The sequence below is a fragment of the Mixophyes fleayi genome, chromosome 4 (assembly GCF_038048845.1).
Source record: "Mixophyes fleayi isolate aMixFle1 chromosome 4, aMixFle1.hap1, whole genome shotgun sequence".
Classification (NCBI taxonomy): Eukaryota; Metazoa; Chordata; class Amphibia; order Anura; family Limnodynastidae; genus Mixophyes; species Mixophyes fleayi.
This window is the reverse complement of record NC_134405.1, coordinates 81,755,201-81,777,731: the sequence shown is the minus strand read 5'-3', so window position 1 is coordinate 81,777,731 and position 22,531 is coordinate 81,755,201. Positions and strand designations below refer to the sequence as shown.

At 40.2% G+C, this 22,531-nt stretch overlaps 1 protein-coding gene across 1 annotated transcript; it reads left to right on the top strand.

Annotated features, from left to right (window-relative positions):
• The first annotated feature begins 1,315 nt into the window (after positions 1 to 1,315).
• LOC142151706 (gonadotropin-releasing hormone II receptor-like) lies at positions 1,316 to 21,668 on the top strand. The gene is made up of 4 exons (XM_075207630.1): positions 1,316 to 1,520; positions 7,289 to 7,801; positions 9,729 to 9,930; positions 19,082 to 21,668. The coding sequence occupies exons 2-4, from the start codon at positions 7,292 to 7,294 to the stop codon at positions 19,483 to 19,485; spliced, it is 1,116 nt and encodes a 371-aa protein (XP_075063731.1). The 5' UTR covers positions 1,316 to 1,520; positions 7,289 to 7,291; the 3' UTR covers positions 19,486 to 21,668.
• The last annotated feature ends 863 nt before the right edge of the window (positions 21,669 to 22,531 follow it).

Sequence of the window (22,531 nt, the reverse complement as noted above, 5' to 3'; positions counted from 1 at the left end):
GACAGATTTATAGTTGGGGTAGGACATGTCCTAGATCAACTTTAAATTTCAGTTTAAAAATAAAGCTATCAAGTATTTGTGTGCTAGATAAAAAAGCAGCCAGTATTTAACTTATGTGCACAATAATAAACTAATTTGCACCCCTTGCAATGTAACATGGATTGCCCGGGAGAAAATGTACTCTTTTTTTTTGCCTTACTTTCCTTAATGAATCAGACCCAGTATGACTTATTATTGTTTAGAATAGCGCAAGAAATAAAACAATAATAAATAAAATAAGTAAGAATTGTGAAAGTGGCCACAGTCATTATTTTGTTGGCTGAATCAACATTTACCAATGATAACTGCATTGCTTTAGAAAGTACATGTTCCTTGCTGATTTAATGTATTGATTCAGCCACAAAAACGGGTGCACCAATCCTTTCAGTCCATGGCCACCTTGTCCTTCCCGTGTGATTGCACTACTACATGACAGTCTCATGGACACAGACGTTCATCCCACAGTGAAATTTGGTCACTGTTACAAGAAAAAAGAAAACACTTGATGGGTACAATATTAAAGAAAGTACTGTAATATTTCCCACTGAGCTCCAGCCAATAGCAGAAAACCAATCACAGCTGTTCTAAGTGGAATGAAAAGTTAAAGTTGTGAGAGTACCCTGGCAAAAACTATAAAGAGGTATTATTACATTATATGATTGTATGTCATATAATGTAATAATACACTGAGGCATTTTGGCTGTATGGCGCCATATCAGGGCATATGAGGGGGTAGTTTGGTCTAATGTATTTGTTTAATTAGGCAGTGCAATTCATTATTTACATATTACCTTCCTGAAAACAATATATTGATTAACCATAGCACACTTTTTACTATAGATCTTTTTTTGTGAAATCACACAACTAAAGTATATATATATATATATATATATATATATATATATATATATATATATATATATATATAAATATATATATATATATTTTTACCATGCAGACTATATATACATTTTGTACTGTAATGACTTGCTAATTTAACATTTCCATGACATGTTCTTTTGGCGGCACTAAATTAATACAATAATTAGAAGTGCAAACAGCTTTACCCCACCTGAAAGTGCCTATTTCACCTGCAGTGTCTCCTGAAAACTAACTCATGAGTCTGCCCACAATGTCTGATCTGTATAAATAAGAGCATACTTTTAAGATTACAGGACTAATATTACAAGCACGTGTTCTTGTGTATTAGCTGGACCGAGAGCCAGAGCCTGTGCATCTGGTGGCACCTCACTGTGCTAAGAGCTTATCTGGAATAGGTCTCCTGTTACTGGCACGATGCTCCGACTCCCCTCCCACAGCACTCACTGCTCGTCTCCCAGCTATCTCACAGAAGCATCAGTAGGGACATAGTAGTGTGTGTAAGAAGGATGTGAAGACTCAGATATGGGTGCAGGGACAGACCCAAGTTTAAATGACTTCTACAGAGAGAAGACAGTACAAGTGGAGTGGAGCAGGATTTGGTGAGTGCACAAATAATTTACCTTAATTACTTTCTCATTTATAAGATGTGTAGAATGATACCAATTATATAAATAAATATATATATATATATATATATATATATATATATATGTGTGTGTGTGTGTGTAGGTATGCATGTATATATATATATATATATATATATATATATATATATATATATATATATATATATATATATGTATATAAATATATACATATATATATATATATATATATATATATATATATGTATATAAATATATACATATATATATATATATATATATATATATATATATATATATATATATATATATATATACATACATACTTGGCGACAAGTTTAACAATATATGGGCAAACATTAAAGTCCCCATGTTGCATTTAAAATGTCCTTGTGTTCTTTAGTATATTGTCAAAGGTAATTACAAAATAACAGTTCATTTCAGTACACAAACATATGTAATATCTGGCTGTGGAAGTCAGACTAATGTATATCATTTTGAGATTTATTTTCCAGATATAAAGTAAAATAATAATATTTATTATATATACTCAATTGTGCAAAGTCAGAGAGATAAATGTTTTGTTTTGTTTTTGAAGACATTTTCTCTGTCATTGTCAACCTTGGTTTAAGTATCTGAGGTCTGAGAAGGGTCAGGAAACAAGTCTGTGTTATATGTTATGTCCTTTAACAATAGTTTGTAATGTTTTGCCCTAAAGTCAATAAACCATGAACGCATTTTACATTGTGCAATACATTGACAGCTCCCTTGAATCTTAATTCTTTAATTACCATCAACCAGAAATGTAATCAGGGAACCCTCTCTTTCCTGAAATTTCCCATTGTATTACATTTGCCTTGCTAAAACCAATTAGATACTAGTTCAGTCCTTAGAAATTAATTATTCTGCATACTAATTATTCACATTGTTATGAATATTCATTTTCGCTTTACATCCCTCATCGAAGTCAGTACACGGATACAGATTTGTAATTATCGGAAGCAAATAATTTGTGTCGTGGTGAAAATAACTGGAAATCTATATTTTATTTACAGACACAAAATGAAATGAAGACAAGCATGATTTCACATCTTATTTCACATCTTATCAGCTGTGTAATAATGCATTAATCACTCCCCCCTATACCCCATACAGGACTGTATAGTTACCCGACAGGGAATCAAAGGATATAATTCTCCTCTGCGGATCTATGATTCCTTAATCCCATAATTTTCTCAGTAATTGTAAAGCAATTTGTTTCCAGCCCACGGACACAAGTTAGGGATAGAAAACTGTCTTGGTGTAGAATGTTTTTGAGGTATTGTTATAAAGACAGTGGCCGACAAGTTCTATATATTTTAATTGGGGACACTCTTTGTAATCATAACCTACTGTAAAAGTTTGCTTTACATCACCCAAGGGAGCAATGTAACAGAGGTCAATGATTCCAATTGTTTCAGGTCCTATTGTTAGAGAACTGCTGACACGGATCTACCAGCTACTGCAGTCAAGAATAATAGGAAGCTGCACTGTACGTGAAAATAGATGTTTAGGATTTAATGAGGGACTAGCATTCATGGCCCCAATGATATTTCACAGTGGGAAAGCAGTTTGCAAAGTTTAAATGGAAATGACATGAGCATGAGGGAGATTGTTCTACCTGATCAGACTCCCGGGAACTAGAGATGACTTATAGGGAACTTGAACTGATAACGTCACTGCACATCTGCCTATTGTACTTTATTTGCATTATAGAGAGGTAAAATTAAAACAATCCTGCCAAAAAAATGTGCCCGTTCTCCCGGGAGAGCAAGTAAGTCTCCCGCATCCTGCAAATCAGTAGCCAAAATGACACGATTCACAGTGAATCGCATCATTTTGACCCCGTCCTGCGACAAAATGATGAATTTGTCACGGGGGTGGGCCCAAAATGCCGCGATTTGCGAGGGAAGGTGCCATCCATAGGCCAAGTACAGTAAAGGCTTGCTCACATAATTGTGATTCAAGTACAACAGATACACCTGTCAGAAGCAGTATCTCTTGAGGGTGCTGGATGACTGGGGCAGTGGTACACAATGATGGCGATGACTATCAGCAACACTAGCTAGCCACTTATATGAAGTGTGACTGTCTATTCCCATTATGTAATTGATATTTCCATTTGGAATATTGCACGAAGGGAGATTCCCGTTACATTTTAAAGAGTAAAACAACAGATGTATTTCATTTAATTTGTATTTGTGTTTGTACGTATTTACATTTTATGTAGCTCATGCGACATTTGCATTTATCGGGCAGGATCCTCTCCACCTATTGTCTCATGTCTCTCTACTGTCTGACTCCCTCATACGTCCTGTCATATATTTTGCTGCAGTCTGTGCGAGTCCCCATAGCATTACTCACACTCATCTGTGCTACTTATATGTATTACCTCCTCTATTTGTTACTTGCTTCTGTTTCCAGCGCTGCAGAATCTGTGGCGCCTTATAAGTAAATAAATAAATAATAATTAACAACAATATTAAAACACTATTCTCTATTGTGTGTATATATAGACTTCATTATAGTATTATAATTGTGTGCAAGCAGGGTAATGCATTTACTACTAACACTGTTGAGTCACATCTCTATGCTATGTACACACTATCTCCATGCTTTCTCTAAATCACCGTGCCCTACTCTACATGAACCCCATTGTATCTAATACAGGGGAAAGTATTTGCTAAACATATTGACACTTCTATTCTATCCCACTGTGCAGGATATGAGTAAGTTGTGTCCGCCACCTCCTTGACCAGTGCTATCATATCCTGCCCCCAATGTAGGTCATGCTCCCAAGATATTGAAGTAAGTTGCATTTGATTGACAGGAGAGCTGTGGGAATTGATGGTGATAAAATTAATTAAACAAAGGTTCAATAACGTTATTGGTTTACAGAAACAGGCTTTGTGCTTAAAAAAGACCTTGCAGAAGGACATTGCACATTCTCGCATACATCACACACATGTGTAATCATAAATTTACTCTACACCAATACCACTCATCCATGATTTTAAAGCCAGTCTTAAGGCAAAATAACTGTTTACCTAATGATCAATGAACTTTCAATATTGTTTAGACCAGAGGAGTCCAAGTTCAAGGGCTACCAACAGTTCATGTTTTCAGGATTTCTGTCTGTAGAAACAGGTGGGATAATTACTGACCCAACCAAATAGCTTAACCATACTTGCCTACTTTCGTCCGAGGGTGGGGCATGGCCAAACGCAGCATTTTGGCCTCGCCCCCGCGACAGAAATGCCGTTTTGATGCAGGGGCGGGGCCAAAATGACACAATTCACCTCGAATCACGACATTTAGGCTAAGCAGTTGCGGGATGCGGGAGACTTGCCTGCTCTCCCGGGAGTCCGTGAGGCCGACCCAAATTTCAGGAGTCTCCCGGACATTCCGGGAGAGTTGGCAAGTATGAGTAACTCACCTGTGCATGATTAAAGAAATTCTGCAAACATGAACTGTTGGTAGCCCTTGATGACTAAACTTGGAGACCTCTGGTTTAGACCGACACTGTTACCTCAACACTTAAAAGCAGAGCCAAACACAAACAAGCATAGTGCAGTGCAGGGCACATGATGCAGGTACAGGTCATATCTGCAGCTAGGCTTCAACTTGCTGTGTTATGCCACAGTGGGACTCCAGGCTTTGTCCATAAAAGTCACTCCTTTCTTCCTGATGGGTGCCATATATAGTTACAAAGTTTTTGTAACTTGTTCCCAATAAGTCTGCAAAATAAGGCCTGCCAGTAACATAAAATAAGATTCACCTGCAAAATATAGGACATATAGGAGCATGTGTCCACTTTTGAAAAGTTTAAAGTTTCTGAGAAAACTATCTAGTGCCACTGGCAAACTGAGCCTGATTGTATTGTTTGCAGAAGGTACATGAGGTACGATGCTGGTAACAGGTATGTGGGAACGGATCACACGCCTGGAGAGGAGAGCTCTTTAATATGGTGAGACAGCCTATACTACAAACAGATGGCTCCCAACCACTTTTCATTATCTCAGCATCAGTTTAAAAACAGCTCTGTACAGCGTCATATTCGGCATGAATGTCATAAATATTAAGGATGATATTGTGACAGAACGGCCTCTTGAGAGCCATGTGAGTCACCGGCTTCTGTGTGTGTTAATGCTGCAGATAAAACACAATATATCTTACTTTTGACAGCACTGCACCTAGGAAGGGGCTGTATGTTTTGAAGTGAAACTAAACTCCAAATATTTTTTTATTTTAAAGCTCCACGTGTGAGATATCTACTCATATACGTTTAAGTGAGAAATGGGTACTGTATACTGACTTTAATTGGTTTTTGAAAGTAGTACAGAAGAAGCAGGAACATATAATACACACTCACACACTATGTGAATTAGAGATGAGCGGTCTCGGATATCTGAAATCCGAGCCCACCCGAACGTTGCCGATCTGAGCCGGATCCGAGACAGATCCGGGTATTTCCGCCAATTGCAAAACTGAAACCGAGGCTCTGAGTCATAATCCCGCTGTCGGATCTCGCGATACTCGGATCCTATAAATTCCCCGCTAGTCGCCGCTATCTTCACTCAGGCATTGATCAGGGTAGAGGGAGGGTGTGTTAGGTGGTCCTCTGTCCTGCTATATCTCGTGCTGTGCTGGGGAAATAGCACAGCACAGCACAGCACAATTTTTTTTTAAATAGTTATAAAAAAAAGAAATTTAAAAAAAATATCCAAAAACAATCCTGCATTATAAGTCCATTGGTACTGCAATATTACAAAGTTCACTGATTCTGCAGAATAGACTGGGAATTAGTGGAAATGATTGTTATTGAATGTTATTGAGGTTAATATAATAGCGTAGGAGTGAAAATAAACCCAAAAACTTGTTTTTAACACTGTTTATGTTTTTTTTCAAAATAAATCCGAATCCAAAACCTTAAATCAGAACCAAAACCTTTCGGCAGGTGTTTTGCAAAACAAATCCGAACCCAAAACCTCAAGCAAATCCGAATCCAAAACACAAAACACGAGACACCAAAAGTGGCCGGTGCACATCCCTAATGTGAATAATAACATAATAATAACAATAATAACAACACTCAGATATACTTCAATGAAACTCCTCTCAGGAGCTGGAGTTGGCCTCAGTTATTACCTGGCGTCTTAATTTATACACTGTGTCCTCTCTTGGATGTGGTGAGTTATCCGAACATGGATATTCTGAAACATAATTATAATGTATGATTCAGTTCATCATTTATCTGACTAACTTTTGAGTGGGTGGATTATGATTAAGAAAGGCGTCCTACTGATATTGTCATCAGGAGAGTGGTGTTAAATCTTTGTACCTATTCGACATTTCAGAGACTCTAAACCCTCCCAAGATAAAGGCTACCATATTAGCATGTGCATTGGTTTCAGGTAAACCATCTAGATAGGATACCACAATTATGGGACCAGATTCAAAGCACTTTTGTCTACATATTGTCTATTATCAGTAAACTGCACTTATACACTGTAATTCCAGAGAACAATTCTATCATTTCAGACTAAACTGGCCCCAAATTGATGCCCAGACTTAGATAGGAACTAGACATTGTTCAATACAATAATTGATCCCTATAGGAACTTATCCACTGGTATTGTCATTCGACTATATTAAAATGTGGAATGTGATATTAATGTGAGTGATATCATTCTAAATACTTCTTGTATAAATGTATATTTTAGATCATGGCTATGCTGCCAGCTATTGGGAATCAGAGCCATCTGGTGCTGCCTGATGCCAACCTCTCATCATTGGGATTTCTGGGCTCATGGAGTGAGCCTATATTTACAGCAGCTGCAAAAGTACGTGTGGGCATCACCTGTTGCTTTTTCCTAGTTGCATCTTGCAGTAACGTGGCGGTACTATGCAGCATCAGCAGGAAACGATGCAAGTCTCACCTGCGGATCCTTCTCCTCAGCCTCTCTGTGGCCGATCTGCTGGTCACCTTTTTGGTCATGCCATTGGATGCTATGTGGAATGTGATGGTGCAGTGGTACGCAGATGAACTTACCTGCAAGATCCTTAACTTTGGAAAATTATTTGCCATGTATTCTGCTGCATTAGTGCTGGTGGTGATCAGCCTGGACCGCCAGTGGGCCATCCTGTACCCGCTCAGCTTCACCAGTGCTGGGCAACGCAACCGCATTATGCTATGGATTGCCTGGATTGGCAGCCTGCTACTGGCATCCCCTCAGGTAGATATGTCTCGTTACCCGTAACCTTTATACAGAGTTAATATAAATACAATACTCTGAAAATAAGTAAACCTTATTGTGTGAATACAGACAAGGCAGCATCTTCATAGGTTAGTGTAAGTAAAAGAAATGTAGTAATATTTTAGTAATAGAGCTTAATGTTCTTTGTACTATAACAATATTTCTACCTAGTGTAAATTCTGATTGAGATTCACTGGCACAGAAAGCATCTAACATGCAGCAATACGCCTATGTGACAAAGCCTTAAGGGAGGTCCCAATAGACTTCATACATTGTGACATTTGAAATCTGAAGTGTGTGTGAGTTACTCCGGAGGCTTCTTCACAAATATGGAGTTTGTGTGTTCTATAAAAAAACAAGCATGCATTCAGATGAAAAACATTTGTTTAAATCGTTTGTTAGACTTGTTTGAAGCATGTTTTCAGTGACTTTTTATGTTGATATCCTTTTATTTATTTTTTTATTTTAGTTGGCTACTCGAAATCCGAACACATTCATATTTTTTAACTCAATATACTGAATGGGTGATGTGGAAATACAATATGCAAAATGCCTGGAAATGATGGACTCCAGAAAAATGTGTGCAAGACCTTAGAGGGAATGTCAGTCTTCAGACGTCACCCTTTGTTAATTAGTATCCCACTTGGGAACATTTAAAGCTAGGGTTCCTCAAATGCTGTAATATCCAGACACGTACTGACTTCCCAGTTCTCCTAAGACTGGATAACTCTAGGAGCAAGTTAAAGTTCATTTTAATTTCTCAATGTTTTTTAAATAAATCTATTTTTAAATAATTTTTTTGAAAAGAAAATCCACATTAATGGAACTAATGGAACCCAAATCTGGCAAGTCGGCTCTCAAATACATACATTGTCAGAGACTGACCCGCCAAAGCAGTAAGTTAACCCTTACAGCTGTGTGCCAGTATTACTGGGGCAGCTGAGATATCCTGGCGATACATTTTTGTTAAATTGCGTCAATAAGTAATTTCTTTTTTATCATGCAATAAGTGGCTATATAAAAATCAGCAGCAATATGGGCCGAGCTGATAAATAGGTTTGTAATAAACAAAATGGGTAATGAATTTTAGTTTTACTAAAGTGTGAATGGAAAATTCACCAACAGTTCATGCCAGATTATATTTTCACCTGTTTAATGGATAAACATTTTAGCAAAAAAAATAAAAATATTTTGGCAAAAAAACTTTTAATGTATTTCATATTTTTCCATTTATTATTAAGAGGTCTTTTTACTAAGGAGCGTAAAACTCACTGAGGCCAGTATGACTGAGGCACCTGAGTATCGCTCAACTGTATCTGCTAAATTTTAAAAACAAATGATAGCGCTAGGCGATCAGCCCTATCACTATAAATTAATAACTAGGGGCCTGATTCATTAAGGATCTTAACTTAAGAAACTTCTTATTTCAGTCTCCTGGACAAAACCATGTAACAATGCAAGGGGTGCAAATTAGTTTTCTGTTTTGCACATAAGTTAAATACTGACTGTTTTTTCATGTAGCACACAAATACTTATAGCTTATTTGTACACTGAAATTTAAAGTTGATATTTGTGTGGTACATGAAAAAACAGTCAGTATTTAACTTATGTACAAAACAGAATACTAATTTGCACCCCTTGCATTGTAACATGGTTTTGTCCAGGAGACTTAAATAAGAAGTTTCTTAAGTTAAGATCCTTAATGAATCGGGCCCTAGACCACTAAATGTTCACATGAAATATGATTCCAAATCACTGAAATAAAAATCAACATCCACAATTTTATCAATATTAGTTTCTGCCTGTGAGTAAACATCTCATATTCTATAAATGTATTTGTTAGTTTTTATATCTGAAGTAAATTACAGGTCTCTTGTTCAATTACATTTTATTGTTGTCTTCTCAGCTCTTCCTCTTCCGTCTGCGAACTGTCCCCGGAGCCAACTTCACACAGTGCGCCACACATGGAAGCTTTGCCCAACGCTGGCAGGAGACTGCTTACAACATGTTCACGTTTTGCACCCTATTTGTCACCCCACTGGGCGTCATGATAGTATGTTACACCCGCATCCTTTGGGAAATCGGCAAACAGATGAAACACAAGAAAGGTGGGATGTCTTTGTAACCATTGCTTAGGGCAAGGACTAGGAAACGTATGAGTTTTCATCTTCTCTCTCACAGTATTCTCTGTCCCCTGACAGTATACTCCCTTCTATAATGACACAGACTGAATAGTAATATTTTTGATTTTGTGACATTGGTTTAATTTTCATATGTTCTGATTTTCTCCAGAAAGACCTTTTTTTTTATTTTTATTTTTATCACTCAAATCACTCAGTTTTTTCCGCTGTCTATTCAATTCACTCACGCAAATATACCTGAGCCAAGTTAATTGGACAGTATATAATTAATCCTATTAAAAACATTACTAAAAACATGGGCAGCATGATCCCACCTAAAATCCTTAACCAGTCCCAGTGCTAAATGGGCTGGGGCTGGTTTTCACTATGACAGGGAGACCCACAGACGTAGTATTGTGTGCTATAGTGTAAATCGACGTCAGGCTAGACAAGCAGGGCAGATATCCATAATAAAAGGAAATATCAGTTCCAGCCTGTTCTATGTAGGTCTGGAACCTCTAGGAAAGGAGGGGTTGTCAATAAACAGTGTGGCCTTCACCTCAAAGAGACTTCCAGCCCCACACTGACAAGAGAGCATTCTAATGAACCCTATACAATACACAGAGCATTCTAGTGATCCATATACAGTACACAGAGCATTAAATTTATCTTTATACAATATAGGGAGCATTCTTGTAGCATCTATACAAAACAGGCAGCATTCTTTATCTAATAGGACTCAAAGTACTTTAATTGTTTTTTGTTGCAGACGGTGAGGCAGCCATCTTGGGCGCTCTCAGTTGTCAGGGCAATATTTATATTTTCAGAATGCCAGTGTTGTATGTCAGGGTAATATTTATTACCTCATGCGCGCAGCAATAACAATGGACATGACTAAAAGGGTGCAGATGTGGTTTGTATAATGTGGGTCTGGTTTATATAGCCAAGTAAATATATAGAAAATTGTTATGTCAAAGAGTTATAACCTAATACAACACCAATCAGCCCCATCTGACTAGTACTCAAAGCAGAAACTATTCTTATGAATTCTATACAATACAGATAGCATAATAGTGACCTAATACAATACATAGAGCATTCTATGGAACTCATTACAATATACAGAGAATTAAATTGACCTTTATACAATATAGAGAGCATTCTTGTAATATCTATGAAAACAGAGCTCATTCTATTGACCGATTTACAAAACAAAGTGCCAGAGGCGGAACTAACGAGCTGTGGGCCCCTGTGCAGGAAAGTGGGGAGGAGGGAACCGTGGCTCACAGCTCGTTCCCCGTGCAATGGGTCCCATTATCTTCATGGGCCCGATGCACCGCACCTGCTGCACCAATGGTAGTTCCGCTACTGCACAGTACATATTATTGACCGATTTAATGTATCTTATACTTGCATTCTATTGCAATTGGGTCACGGGTGTTCTTATGTAAGTTTGTGACTCAACTAAAGAGTCTAGATTTTCAGTAATCAAAGTGACTGTCACGGGCACTAGGAGTTCTACCCAGGATTCACCAGTTGATAATGCTTACCAGAGGGGCGGGGTTTACCCAGCGGTCCTCTGGGCAGTAGGGTGAATGGTAGGAACGTATATAACAGCAGATGGAGAGAGAATGCCAATGGAGTAGATGAGAGTCAGTGACTTGCAGCTATACTGGTAGGAGAGTCAGCGACTTGCAGCTGTACTGGTAGGAGAGTCAGCGACTTGCAGCTATACTGGTAGGAGAGTCAGCGACTTGCAGCTGTACTGGTAGGAGAGTAGAGTCGGACGTGAACAGGTGAAGGAAGGTAACGGGAGAGTCAGTGGTCTGCGGATAGCAAGTTGTACCACTGCTGTGATGAGAAGACTTGTCCAGGTGCAGGTAGGTAGCGGGAGAGTCAGTGGTCTGCGTATAGCAAGTTGTACCACTGCTGTGAAGGGAAGACTTGTCCAGGTGCAGGTAGGTAGCGGGAGAGTCAGTGGTCTGCGTATAGCAAGTTGTACCACTGCTGTGAAGGAAAGACTTGTCCAGGTGTAGGTAGGTAGCGGGAGAGTCAGTGGTCTGCGTATAGCAAGTTGTACCACTGCTGTGATGAGGTGAGGACTTGTCCAGGTGCGGATAAGTGGAGGAGTGATAAGAGACTATAACTGTATAAATACAATTGGAGAGCAGAGGAGCTAGTCCCAAACAGATATGCAGCGTCACAGCTAATAGTCTATAACAGGTATGTATACTGCTGCTGAGTAGAGAGGCTTGTCCAAAGCGAATATGCAGGATAACAACTGAAAGTCAATAACAAGTATGCATATCGCTGCTGAGTAGAGAAGCTTGTTCAACGAAGATATGCAGGCACAGCAGGAGAGCTGAGAGACTGTAGCGGGTATGGGAACCGCAGGTGAGCAGAGCAGGTAATCCAGCAGACAGCTGAAGACACGAGCAGGACACAGGAGTCAGTAGCGGGTATGGGAACCGCCGATGAGCAGAGCAGGTAATCCAGCAGGAAACTGAAGATACGAGCAGGACACAGGAGACACCTTCAGAGACTCACAGGGAATGAGATCAGGCAACGATACCATGGCCACAGGTGCCTTAAATAGGGAGAGGTGATTGATCCACCAATTAGGTTAAAAGCAAAGTCATAAGAGTTCATGGATCCTGCGCATGCACAGACCATCAAGATGGCGGACGGCCGCGGCTCTGGACAGGCGCCGGCAGGAAGGATAGAGAACCACGCACCAGCGCAGAGGCACTCATGGTCCGGTGAGTGACAGTGACCCCATTAAGAGAGAGGGGGTGCACGGTGAACACTGCAAGGCTGCTTTAAATAACTAACCTCTAAGAGGAGAGAGGAAGCAGAAGGATCCTCACTGCCAGGGATAGCTCAGAAAAGCCATGAGGACAAAATTAATGTTTAGGGGGAAGGCCCCTAAGAGAGAGACGAGCTGAAGGGCTCCCCATCTTCAGGGGTACCTCATGAAGCCAACAGAAATGGTCAAGTGCGTGACAGCTGTGACAGGAAATCTTTGCGTGAAGAAATGAGGGAGAAGAGCCCCAACAACTAAGTCCCCAAATTGTAAACTATGTCACCATATAAAGTAAAGCCCTTTACAGGGAGGTGAACCTTTTAGAGTAGAGGTCTGTGTAGAGCAATGTAGTTGCAGTAGGAATGTCACTGGATATTGGGATTAATGTAAGGAGAGCAACCTTGATTACCCTCATTGTGGATAGAGCCCTGATTGGAGCTGTATGGCTAGAAGAGAGAGTCCCTGGAATGTGGCATGATGGTCAGTACAGCATCAGGAGGAAAGTCCCCTTGAAAAGTGCTCACATACTATGAGTGGTGGATTGCTGTGTCGTGGCAGTGTGGCTACCAGTTGTGAAAGTGTCCCTGAGTAGGGGATTGAGTGGACATATGGAGAAGAGTCCTTGGATATTGGGATGGTCTAAAAGGAGGAGTGTTAGATACTCTGATATCTATGAAAAGCTATAATTGTATACTGTGAAACTACTGTGCCTAGAAACAGCTCATACATTTTTGTCTTCAACTTTGGTAACTATGGGCCTCATCCAAATCCAGATGTACGTCCATTTGAATACCATATCTTGCGCAATTCCACAATGCACATGCCCAGAAATGGATGCACCAATGAGCACAATTGCACGTAATCCATATTCACATGTATGTGGCATTTTCAACCCCTTACGACTTACGAGGTGGAGAGGGGGAGGGAAGGGACAGGGAGAGTGGGTAAGTATGATTTACAGTATATCTTGAGAATTCCAGTGTTATAGCTCAGTGTCAAATTTATATCCCCAGAGCAGCGGTAAAAAAAAACAAGGGAGTGAATGTGGAGAAAGTAGATAATTTAGCATTGAATTTATGGGAACGAGGAAAGGTAAGTGATTTCAATGGATAGAGAGATGAGGGAAGAAGAGAAGACTCGGGAAGGAGAAAAACACAATGCATTTCTTTTTAGATAAATTAAGTTTAAGGAAGCACTGGGACATTTAACAGGAATTTGTAGAATGACAGCTGAAGACACAGGTAACAAGAGAGGGGAGAGATCAGGGGAGGAGATGTAGATCAGGGGAGGAGATGTAGATCTGAGTGTCATCAGCACAGAGATGGTATTGGAGACTGAAAGAGCTGATGAAATCACCAAGGCATGAAGTGTACAGGGAGATGAGTATAGGGCTGAGAACGGATCATTGGGGGATTGCGACAGGTAGAGGAAAGGAGGTGGAGTCAGGGATAGAGACCGAAAAGGGGCAATTGGAAAGGTATGAGGGCAGCCAGGATCTGTCAGTATCGCACAGACAAAAGTAGTGAAGGATTTGCAGGAGGAGATGGTGGTCCACAGTGTCAAAGGCAGCAGAGAGGTCCATGAGGATGAGCAAAAAGAAGTGACCCTTGAATTTGGCAGCGAGAAGGTCATTGTAACCTTGGTGAGGTTGGTTTATGTGGAGTGAAATGAAAGCCAGACCAAAGTGTGTCAATGAGGGAGTGGGAGGCAAGAAAAGTATAAAAGCAGTTGTGGAAAATCTGTTCAAGGAGCTTGAAGGCAATGGGGAGGAGGAAGATGGGTTAGTTGTTGGACAGAGTCAGGATGTAATGGGCATGCTTGAATTAGGAGGGGAAGATGCCTGAAACATTAGGAGAGATGGAGCGGAGGAGGCAGGAGGGGATATGGTCAAGGAGGCAGATGGAGGTAGGGGGGGTAGGAGAAGGGACCTGAGTCATCCCCAGAGACTGGTGATAAGGAGGACAAGATGGACAGGTTGGCAGGGGAGGAACGGGAGAGTTTGCAGGGGTGAAAGGAACCTGAAGGGAGGCAGTGACCTGGTAGATGGATTCGATGTGAAATGGGTGGTGAATTTGAGAGCAGAGAGGAGGGGGGCGAGGTACAGAGGAGAAGGTGGGGAGAGAAAAAGGAACTGAAGGTATCAAAGAGGCGATGTGGATTGGAGGACTGAGAGGAGATCAGAGACTTGAAATCTGTTATTTATACCTTTAGATTACGAATGTAGAATGTCAGTGTCATATTTATATCTCGAGGGCATCCAATGTTGTATGTCAGTATATCATTTCTATTCTCAGATAGCCAGTATGGTATGTCAGTGCCGTAATTATATTTTCATAGTGCGAGTTTGGTATGCCAGTGTCATATCTATATTTATATCTTTCGAGTGCCAGTGCTGTATCTCAGTGGCATATTCATCATTAGAACCCCCAATAGTGGGATTAAGTCTGATTTATTTATCACCGTGATAAATCAGTTATCTTTGCAATTTAACAAACAATATTGATCAACTGTCCCATATCAACTGATCTAGAGCAGTAAGACTTAGGGGTATATTTACTAAACTGCGAGTTTGAAAAAGTAGAGATGTTGAAAATAGCAACCAATCAGATTCTAGCTGTCATTATGTAGAATGTACTAAATAAATGATAAATAGAATCTGATTGGTTGCTATAAGCAATTTATCCACTTTTTCAAACCCGCAGTTTAGTAAATATACCCCTTAATGTTTCGACCTTTATTTGCAGATACTCACATGTGTGACCTTGCTTGCTGGCTCACACATGCACAGTGGAATTGAAAGCCTAGAATTGCAGTTCCACTAATGTGAGTGGAAAGACAGCAATTCAGACCTGAGTGTTTATGGCACTTACTACTCCTTAGACCTGTAGGTGTGACGGTATAGAGAAGGGATGTTCTAATATAAGCAATGTACAGTAACTGAGTGTTCAAGTAATTGCATACAGATTCAGACTGGGACATTTGAAAAAGTATTATTATCTGCGGGTGGTTAGGGGAAGGTGTAAGTAGTGGATGATGGCGAACACACAAACTAGCAAACCACTTAGAATTAAAGGTTTGAGAATGACTTGTAGAGACTTTAGTAGTTGCTCCAACACAGAATAGTATATATATTTATTTATTTTTAAGTACACTTGTCCATACTTGGTACTGCTGTATTAGCTAGATTATTCAAGTTTAAATAATGCTTCATAGCAATTGCGTTCATAACATATGAAATAAAAGGTTTTTGTACATGTTAGCAAGTTGGAAGTGTCTGAGGGGTGTGTCTGTTGTCAAGTGCATGCATCTGCGACTCATTCAGACCTGGGTGTATCTTCAACTCTGAATACAGCATACATACACTTGTGCGTGACTTTTCCAATCGAACATTATGCTTGCGTTCCACTCTGCATCCGGCCTAAAACCTTTTGCTCAGTCCCTATTCCACACTGTGGTGAGAGACTTGTATTTATTATAACACCGTGAAACGTCATACAAATCGGCAGTATACCGGCAGCACCAGAATTCTCCCTACAGATTACATGCATGCTTCATTGAGTCAGAATATCCTTCTCTTCATTTCTGGTAAAGGTATGAATTGTGGGTGCATCAAGGACTGGTCACTCTAGTACCCAGGTATATTAGTTCACCAATTATTAAGTAGCGCTAAGATGATGAATGACCAGAAAATCAACATTACACTATTGCTGTCAGAACTGTTACAGCAGCTCAGGACATGGCAAATGTCTTTTCAGCTTTAATTATATGTAATACATTGGCTGTGAAGTTTGCAGTGAACATGAGTACTATGCTAGAATTGGAAACAAGACACATACTGTGTTTCATGAAAGTTTTATTGCAGTAATATTAAGATTGAGAGGTGAACATTTGGGAATTAGAACATGAAAATCCTCTCCTATTATCCCATGCGATGTACGGCTTGTCAGGGTTTCCCTGCTGTCGCCCATTGTCTGAGAAGTACCCACTTCCACTCACCAGCTTTTTGATGCAGGGAAAAACTGCTAATTGGCTCTGTGGCAGCCCTTTAATGTCATGCTCAGAGGGTGCCTGGGACCGTCCTTTATTTTATAGCACATGACAAGGGAGATAATAGCTTGTTACTGAGTCTTTGATCAAGAGCTTTGGGTGCAGAGACATGCATTAGAGATCCCCAGAGTATGGGCCACGTGCAGCAAAGATTTACATCTTTCTCTGCAGTGCAGCACTGTCAGCCTAACCAAATCCTAAACAAGCTATTTGACAGTTCTAGCACTTTTTTAAATAATGGTACTTCTAATTGTGCAGTTACTTACTACAGGAGGTAGTGTCTAATATCCACATTTATTCCTCTGAGAATATTCCACAATATGAAGGTACTAACAAGCGTTGTCAATGTGTGTGTCATAAGATGGCCATTTTCACACTTTGCTGTAGTTTCTATGAATTAATGTACTCATCATAATCTTGGACTAATTGTTTCTTTCTGACATTACAGAGCATGCATTCTGCACTATGGATGTTTTCTTGGCAGGCTGACTTTAATCATATAGCCATTTTGAGGCTGACAAAGTATTCATGATAGTACAGCCTATCAAGTCACTAGCAACACAGAACTGCACATCACTTTTTGTTCTTGCTTTATCTATCAGTATGTACTCACATAAACTAATCATATGTAAACTTATGTCAATGGGGGAGCATTTGGTAGTTTCACGATAATAACTACCCCGACACAGAACAGAGCAACATGAGGATTCCGAATGAAGACTACACCGACCTGTGAAAAAACCTACTTACCGGAATGCAGAAGACTTTACATCACGACTCCCTGTCTTGCCGGCATGAGAAAATGACGTCATCAGGAAACGTGACTTGGCTTAAAGTGGCGATGGACGGACCCGCCTATCATTTATGTAACGTAAGTACTCTTTAGGGGTTAAGGTTAGGGTTAGGATTAGGGTTAACCCTAACTCCTAACCCTAATATCCTTAACACCCCTAACCCCTAAAAGAGTACTTACTTTACATAAATGACAGGCGGGTCCATCCATCGCTGCTTTAAGCCAATTCGTGTTTCCTGATGACGTCATTTTCTCAAGCCGGCAAGACAGGGAGTCGTGATTTTGAAGTCTTCTGCATTCCGGTAAGTAGGTTTTTTCACAGGTCGGTGTAATATTCATTCGGAATCCTCATGTCGCTCTGTTCTGTGTCGGGGTAGTCAGTAACGATAATTGGCTTAGTGGCATTGTGTGATGCATTGACACAATGGTTAGTATTGCTGCCTAACAGCATTGGAGTCATGGGTTGAATTCAGGAAACCACCTGTCTTGTTCTCCTTGTGTTTGCATAGGTTGTCTCCAGGTGCTCTGGTTTCTTCCCACAGTCAAAAACATACTAGTGGGTTAATTGGCTTCTGACAAATGGACCTCTGTGCAATGAAATTTAGAATGTAGCCACAAATTGAGCAGGGACTGATGTCAGTTGCTCAACATTTTCTGGAAAGTGCTGTATTATATGTTGGAATTATACAAATAAAAATTAAGTGTCATGAGATAGAAATGATTTAGTGTATTGCAGCATATGCTGCTTTTTATACATTATTTTTGGAAAGGAATGCATTCAGTGTCTTTCACGGCCTCTATTATATGTGGTGGTGCTATTGTCATCTCGTAGTATGTTGAGCATAAAGCCAAAGATGAAACTTTCCACAAAAATTATAGTAGCATCTGACATGTTAGTTTTAATGAGAGAACAGCAGTGTGGTTTACATTTACATTCCAGAGTACCCAGGCCCGGTGCTCCCATTAGGCAAGGTTAGGCACTTGCCTAGGGCGCCGGGCTCTGGAGAGCGCCTGGAGGGCGCCACAGAATTCTAAAAGACTTTAAAACTGTGCGGCGACCGCTGACCATACCTGTCACGGCCGCCGCACAGCATTCAGATGCACAGGGAGGGGGGAAGAGGCTGTTTTGTCACCACAGCCGCCTCTCTGCTCCGTCTCCTCCCCTCCACTTACTAGTGTCAGTGAGTGGAGGGGAGGAGACGGAGCAGAGAGGCGGCGGTGGTGAGACAAGGTAAGGAGAGGAGGGAGGAGGGCGGCGATTTTTGCGGGGTGGGGGCGGCGATTTTTGAGGGGGGGGGCGCCGCTTTTTTAAAAATGCCTAGGGCGCCGTGGACCCTAGCACCGGCCCTGAGAGTACCTGTAAATTATTCAGCATATTATATGATTTCATCAGTTTAGAGCAATGGTAAATGTGTTTGTCTGCAGTTAAGTCCCTCTGGATGATTTAGCCACTGACCTGCAAACACTTTTTATAATTTATGTGTTTTTATTCTCAGAACTTGCAAGGAGTAAGAATGACCTCATCTCAAAAGCAAGGCTGAAAACATTGAAGATGACAGTGATTATCGTTGTTTCATTCATGGTCTGTTGGACTCCTTATTATCTGTTAGGGATATGGTACTGGTTCCAGCCAGAGATGATCCACCTGACACCTGAGTATGTTCATCATAGCTTGTTCCTCTTTGGTCTCCTTCACACCTGCACTGATCCTCTTGTATATGGACTGTACACCCCATCCTTTAAAGAGGACATGCGCAACTGTCTCCGAAAAGTACGGTGTCTATTGTCAAGGAAAGCAAAGAACAGCAAGCAACTAGCAGACTCTGAGATGAACATCAAGTACTTTACCTCAATGGATGGTCCAACATCTACTGGAACAACACTGCAGTCTGTCTTCTGAAGCAACTACTGCTCAAGATCTCTGGATTGTCCCTATAAATATCTCTTCAAAATCTATATAAGAGACTCTCCCATAAAATGACAAAATATAAGTTAAAGCCAGTAGTTTAATTACATTGGGTAATTGATGCCTAGTTTGGGATGTTCATCACCATAATTCTCCGTTTGCTTCAGATCAACTCTGCGAGTGGAGTCATTACCCATTAGAAGTCCCACATCTCTGGGTATAAACATTCTTCAATACAGCGATACAGTATCCATCTGCAAATTGATTTGACTGCTGTATGTGGTTGCCCAAATAACATTTCTGGCATTACCATATATCTTTCAGATTTCATTGTATGTTCCTTCAATAAAACCTCACTCAGCAGCAGATGAAACGTCCATGAAGGAGTGCTATTTTGTTTTATTTTATATACCTTTCAAAAGTGACATTTTATCTTCGACTTTGAAACCAATATCTTTTTCTGAAAGTCCCATTAGTGTAATTACTGGAAACCTTCAGACAGTTCTCTACTGAACATTTCACTAGATGCTTTCTATATATACTCATGACCTTTCAAGCTTTCTCGTAAAGTGAGATTTCAGAAATTGGTGTATGCTTTTTCTTTTGACTATAGGACATGAACACTTAAGTCACACTGTGATAACCCAGAAGTTCATGTGGTGTGATTCATCTGTACAGTGTTTCATTGAACACATTGTTCTCCTCTGTACATATGCTGTGGTCAACAATTGGGCTTTTATCCCTGCTGCTGTATACAGGCCGCAGCAGGGACTTGGGGCCCCTTACAACTGGACAGGCAATCGGAGCTCCATCACCTGAGGCTGTCAAGAGACATTGACATGATTCCCAGTTACACGATGACTGTGATTCATGGTAAAAGAAACAGGGGGTCATTTATGAAGTGCACCTGATATAAACCAGTGCTTCTCAATTGTCCATCTGGCATACAGCAAGATGCACACTTACTCTTTACTCTGGGGAGAGAACTCTGCAAACTAGAAGTCTTAGCTCCCAAATGTCCCAATTTAGGCAGCACAGTCCCGACTTAGGGGGTCTGTCCCACTAATCAAACAGTCAGTACCTTTCTTCCAACTGTCGTAATGTTGAGCAGCGGTGAAGGTACAAATACTGCTTTACCCCAAAGAGAGTGAGGGGCTATGGAGACACCGCAAGAAAGTGAGGGGCTATGGAGACACCGCAAGAAAGTGAGGGGCTATGGGGACACCGCATGAGAGTGAGGGGCTATGGTGACACCGCATGAGAGTGAGGGGATATGGGGACACCGCATGAGAGTGAGGGGATATGGGGACACCGCATGAGAATGAGGGGCTATGGGGACACTGCATGAGAGAGAGGGGCTATGGGGACACTGCATGAGAGAGAGGGGCTATGGGGACACCACATGAGAGTGAGGGGATATGGGGAATCTCCATTACATGTGGCAATTTTGTGCGTGAAGCATTGCTCAGAGTGCACCTGGAAATGTGCTTCTCATCTAAATGTAACATGAAGCACATAATGGATCCCATCAAAAGTAGAGGAGGAGACCCAATGTCTCCTAACTCCGGGCTGATGCAATATTTAAATGTCTGAACTGCTTAGCAAAATTAGGAGCACTGGTGCGCCATTTCCGTACTCTGCAAGGAACGCCCTCACTCTGTCCAGATCCTCCCTTCAGCTTGTGCCAATATATGTTCCTCCGCGAATGCTGCCATCTTGCTTTAGAAACCCAAAAACTCAGTCGGAAATTGAGGCAAACACCACGAGATGAGCGGTGGGGGTGTCCAAACCTGATTTTTCACTGGAGAGGGGATGTTTTGTGCTTTGTAACTGACCTCAACAAACTTTTACTCACATGCCCTCCCCACTTCGATTTTAGCTGCTAGAGAGAGAGAAACCGCATGCTAATTTCTACAGAATATAAAAAAATATATAGAATTTGCTTTAATTAAATGACCCTGTTCCTAAATCATCCCTATTTATATCTGTTAGGTAGTAATTATGTGATTTGTTTATTCGTTTAGGGTAAATGGTAGCTTTGTTTAAGAAACAAAAGGCACATTGCTACTGGCAGTATATCTACCTCAAACATTGTAAAACAATCTATAAGGTTTCCACATATTTTATGCCAGATTGTGGGGTCTTCTACTGAGCCTTTGATAGTATACTGAATTATATATCTGTTTACTTGTATTTGATAAAAACACCCAATTAGCACAGCCTCTGAGGCTGTGCTAATTGGGTGTCTTTATCTAATACAAGTAAACATATATATAATTCAGCATACTATCAAATAAAAGCTCCATTTCTTTAGAATAAAAACAATATCAAAATCATTATGTTAGACCTAATAATTAAAAAGTTATTGCAGGTGAGGCTAACCTATCATGAAAACGCAAAATTGTACCGTCATTATGGTACAAACTACCTCTGGTCATAGTAGGGTTAAGCATTTCCTTATTAACTATATTTCACAGAAGTGTATATCACACGTATATTTTATTGCTGTTTCTATTGAAGTTGCTAATGAGGGGAATGTTGTCACTAGCATATAGGGATGCTTTGTAAAGAAAAATGTTGTCTGACACAATTATTGATGTGTAATTTACACATGGCACAGATATGTACATGGGTGTTCACATAGTGCATGAAATGTGGCTGTCATACCAGTGACACTAGTAAGCAGTACCATAGAGTGGGAGCACAGACAAGCACAATCAAGGATATTAAATGGACTTTTGTTATATGTGTAACACTCAAGGGGTGGATAGAGGCGTCATGACGTCCTCCACCTCTTGTTACTTTTTGAATATATGTTTGGTTCCTGTTATATTTATTATTGTATTTTGCATAAACTATGTGAATAAAGATCTGACAGATCACCACAAGGTTTTATGATGGAGGAAATTGGAATATGTAGGGGTATAAATAAATAACAGTTAATAAAGAAATAAATAAAAAAAAAGAAAGAGAATTTTGAATTACAAAACACCAATAGGAATTTAAGAATCTGCTGCCCTCATCCAGGCTTATGTGTCAC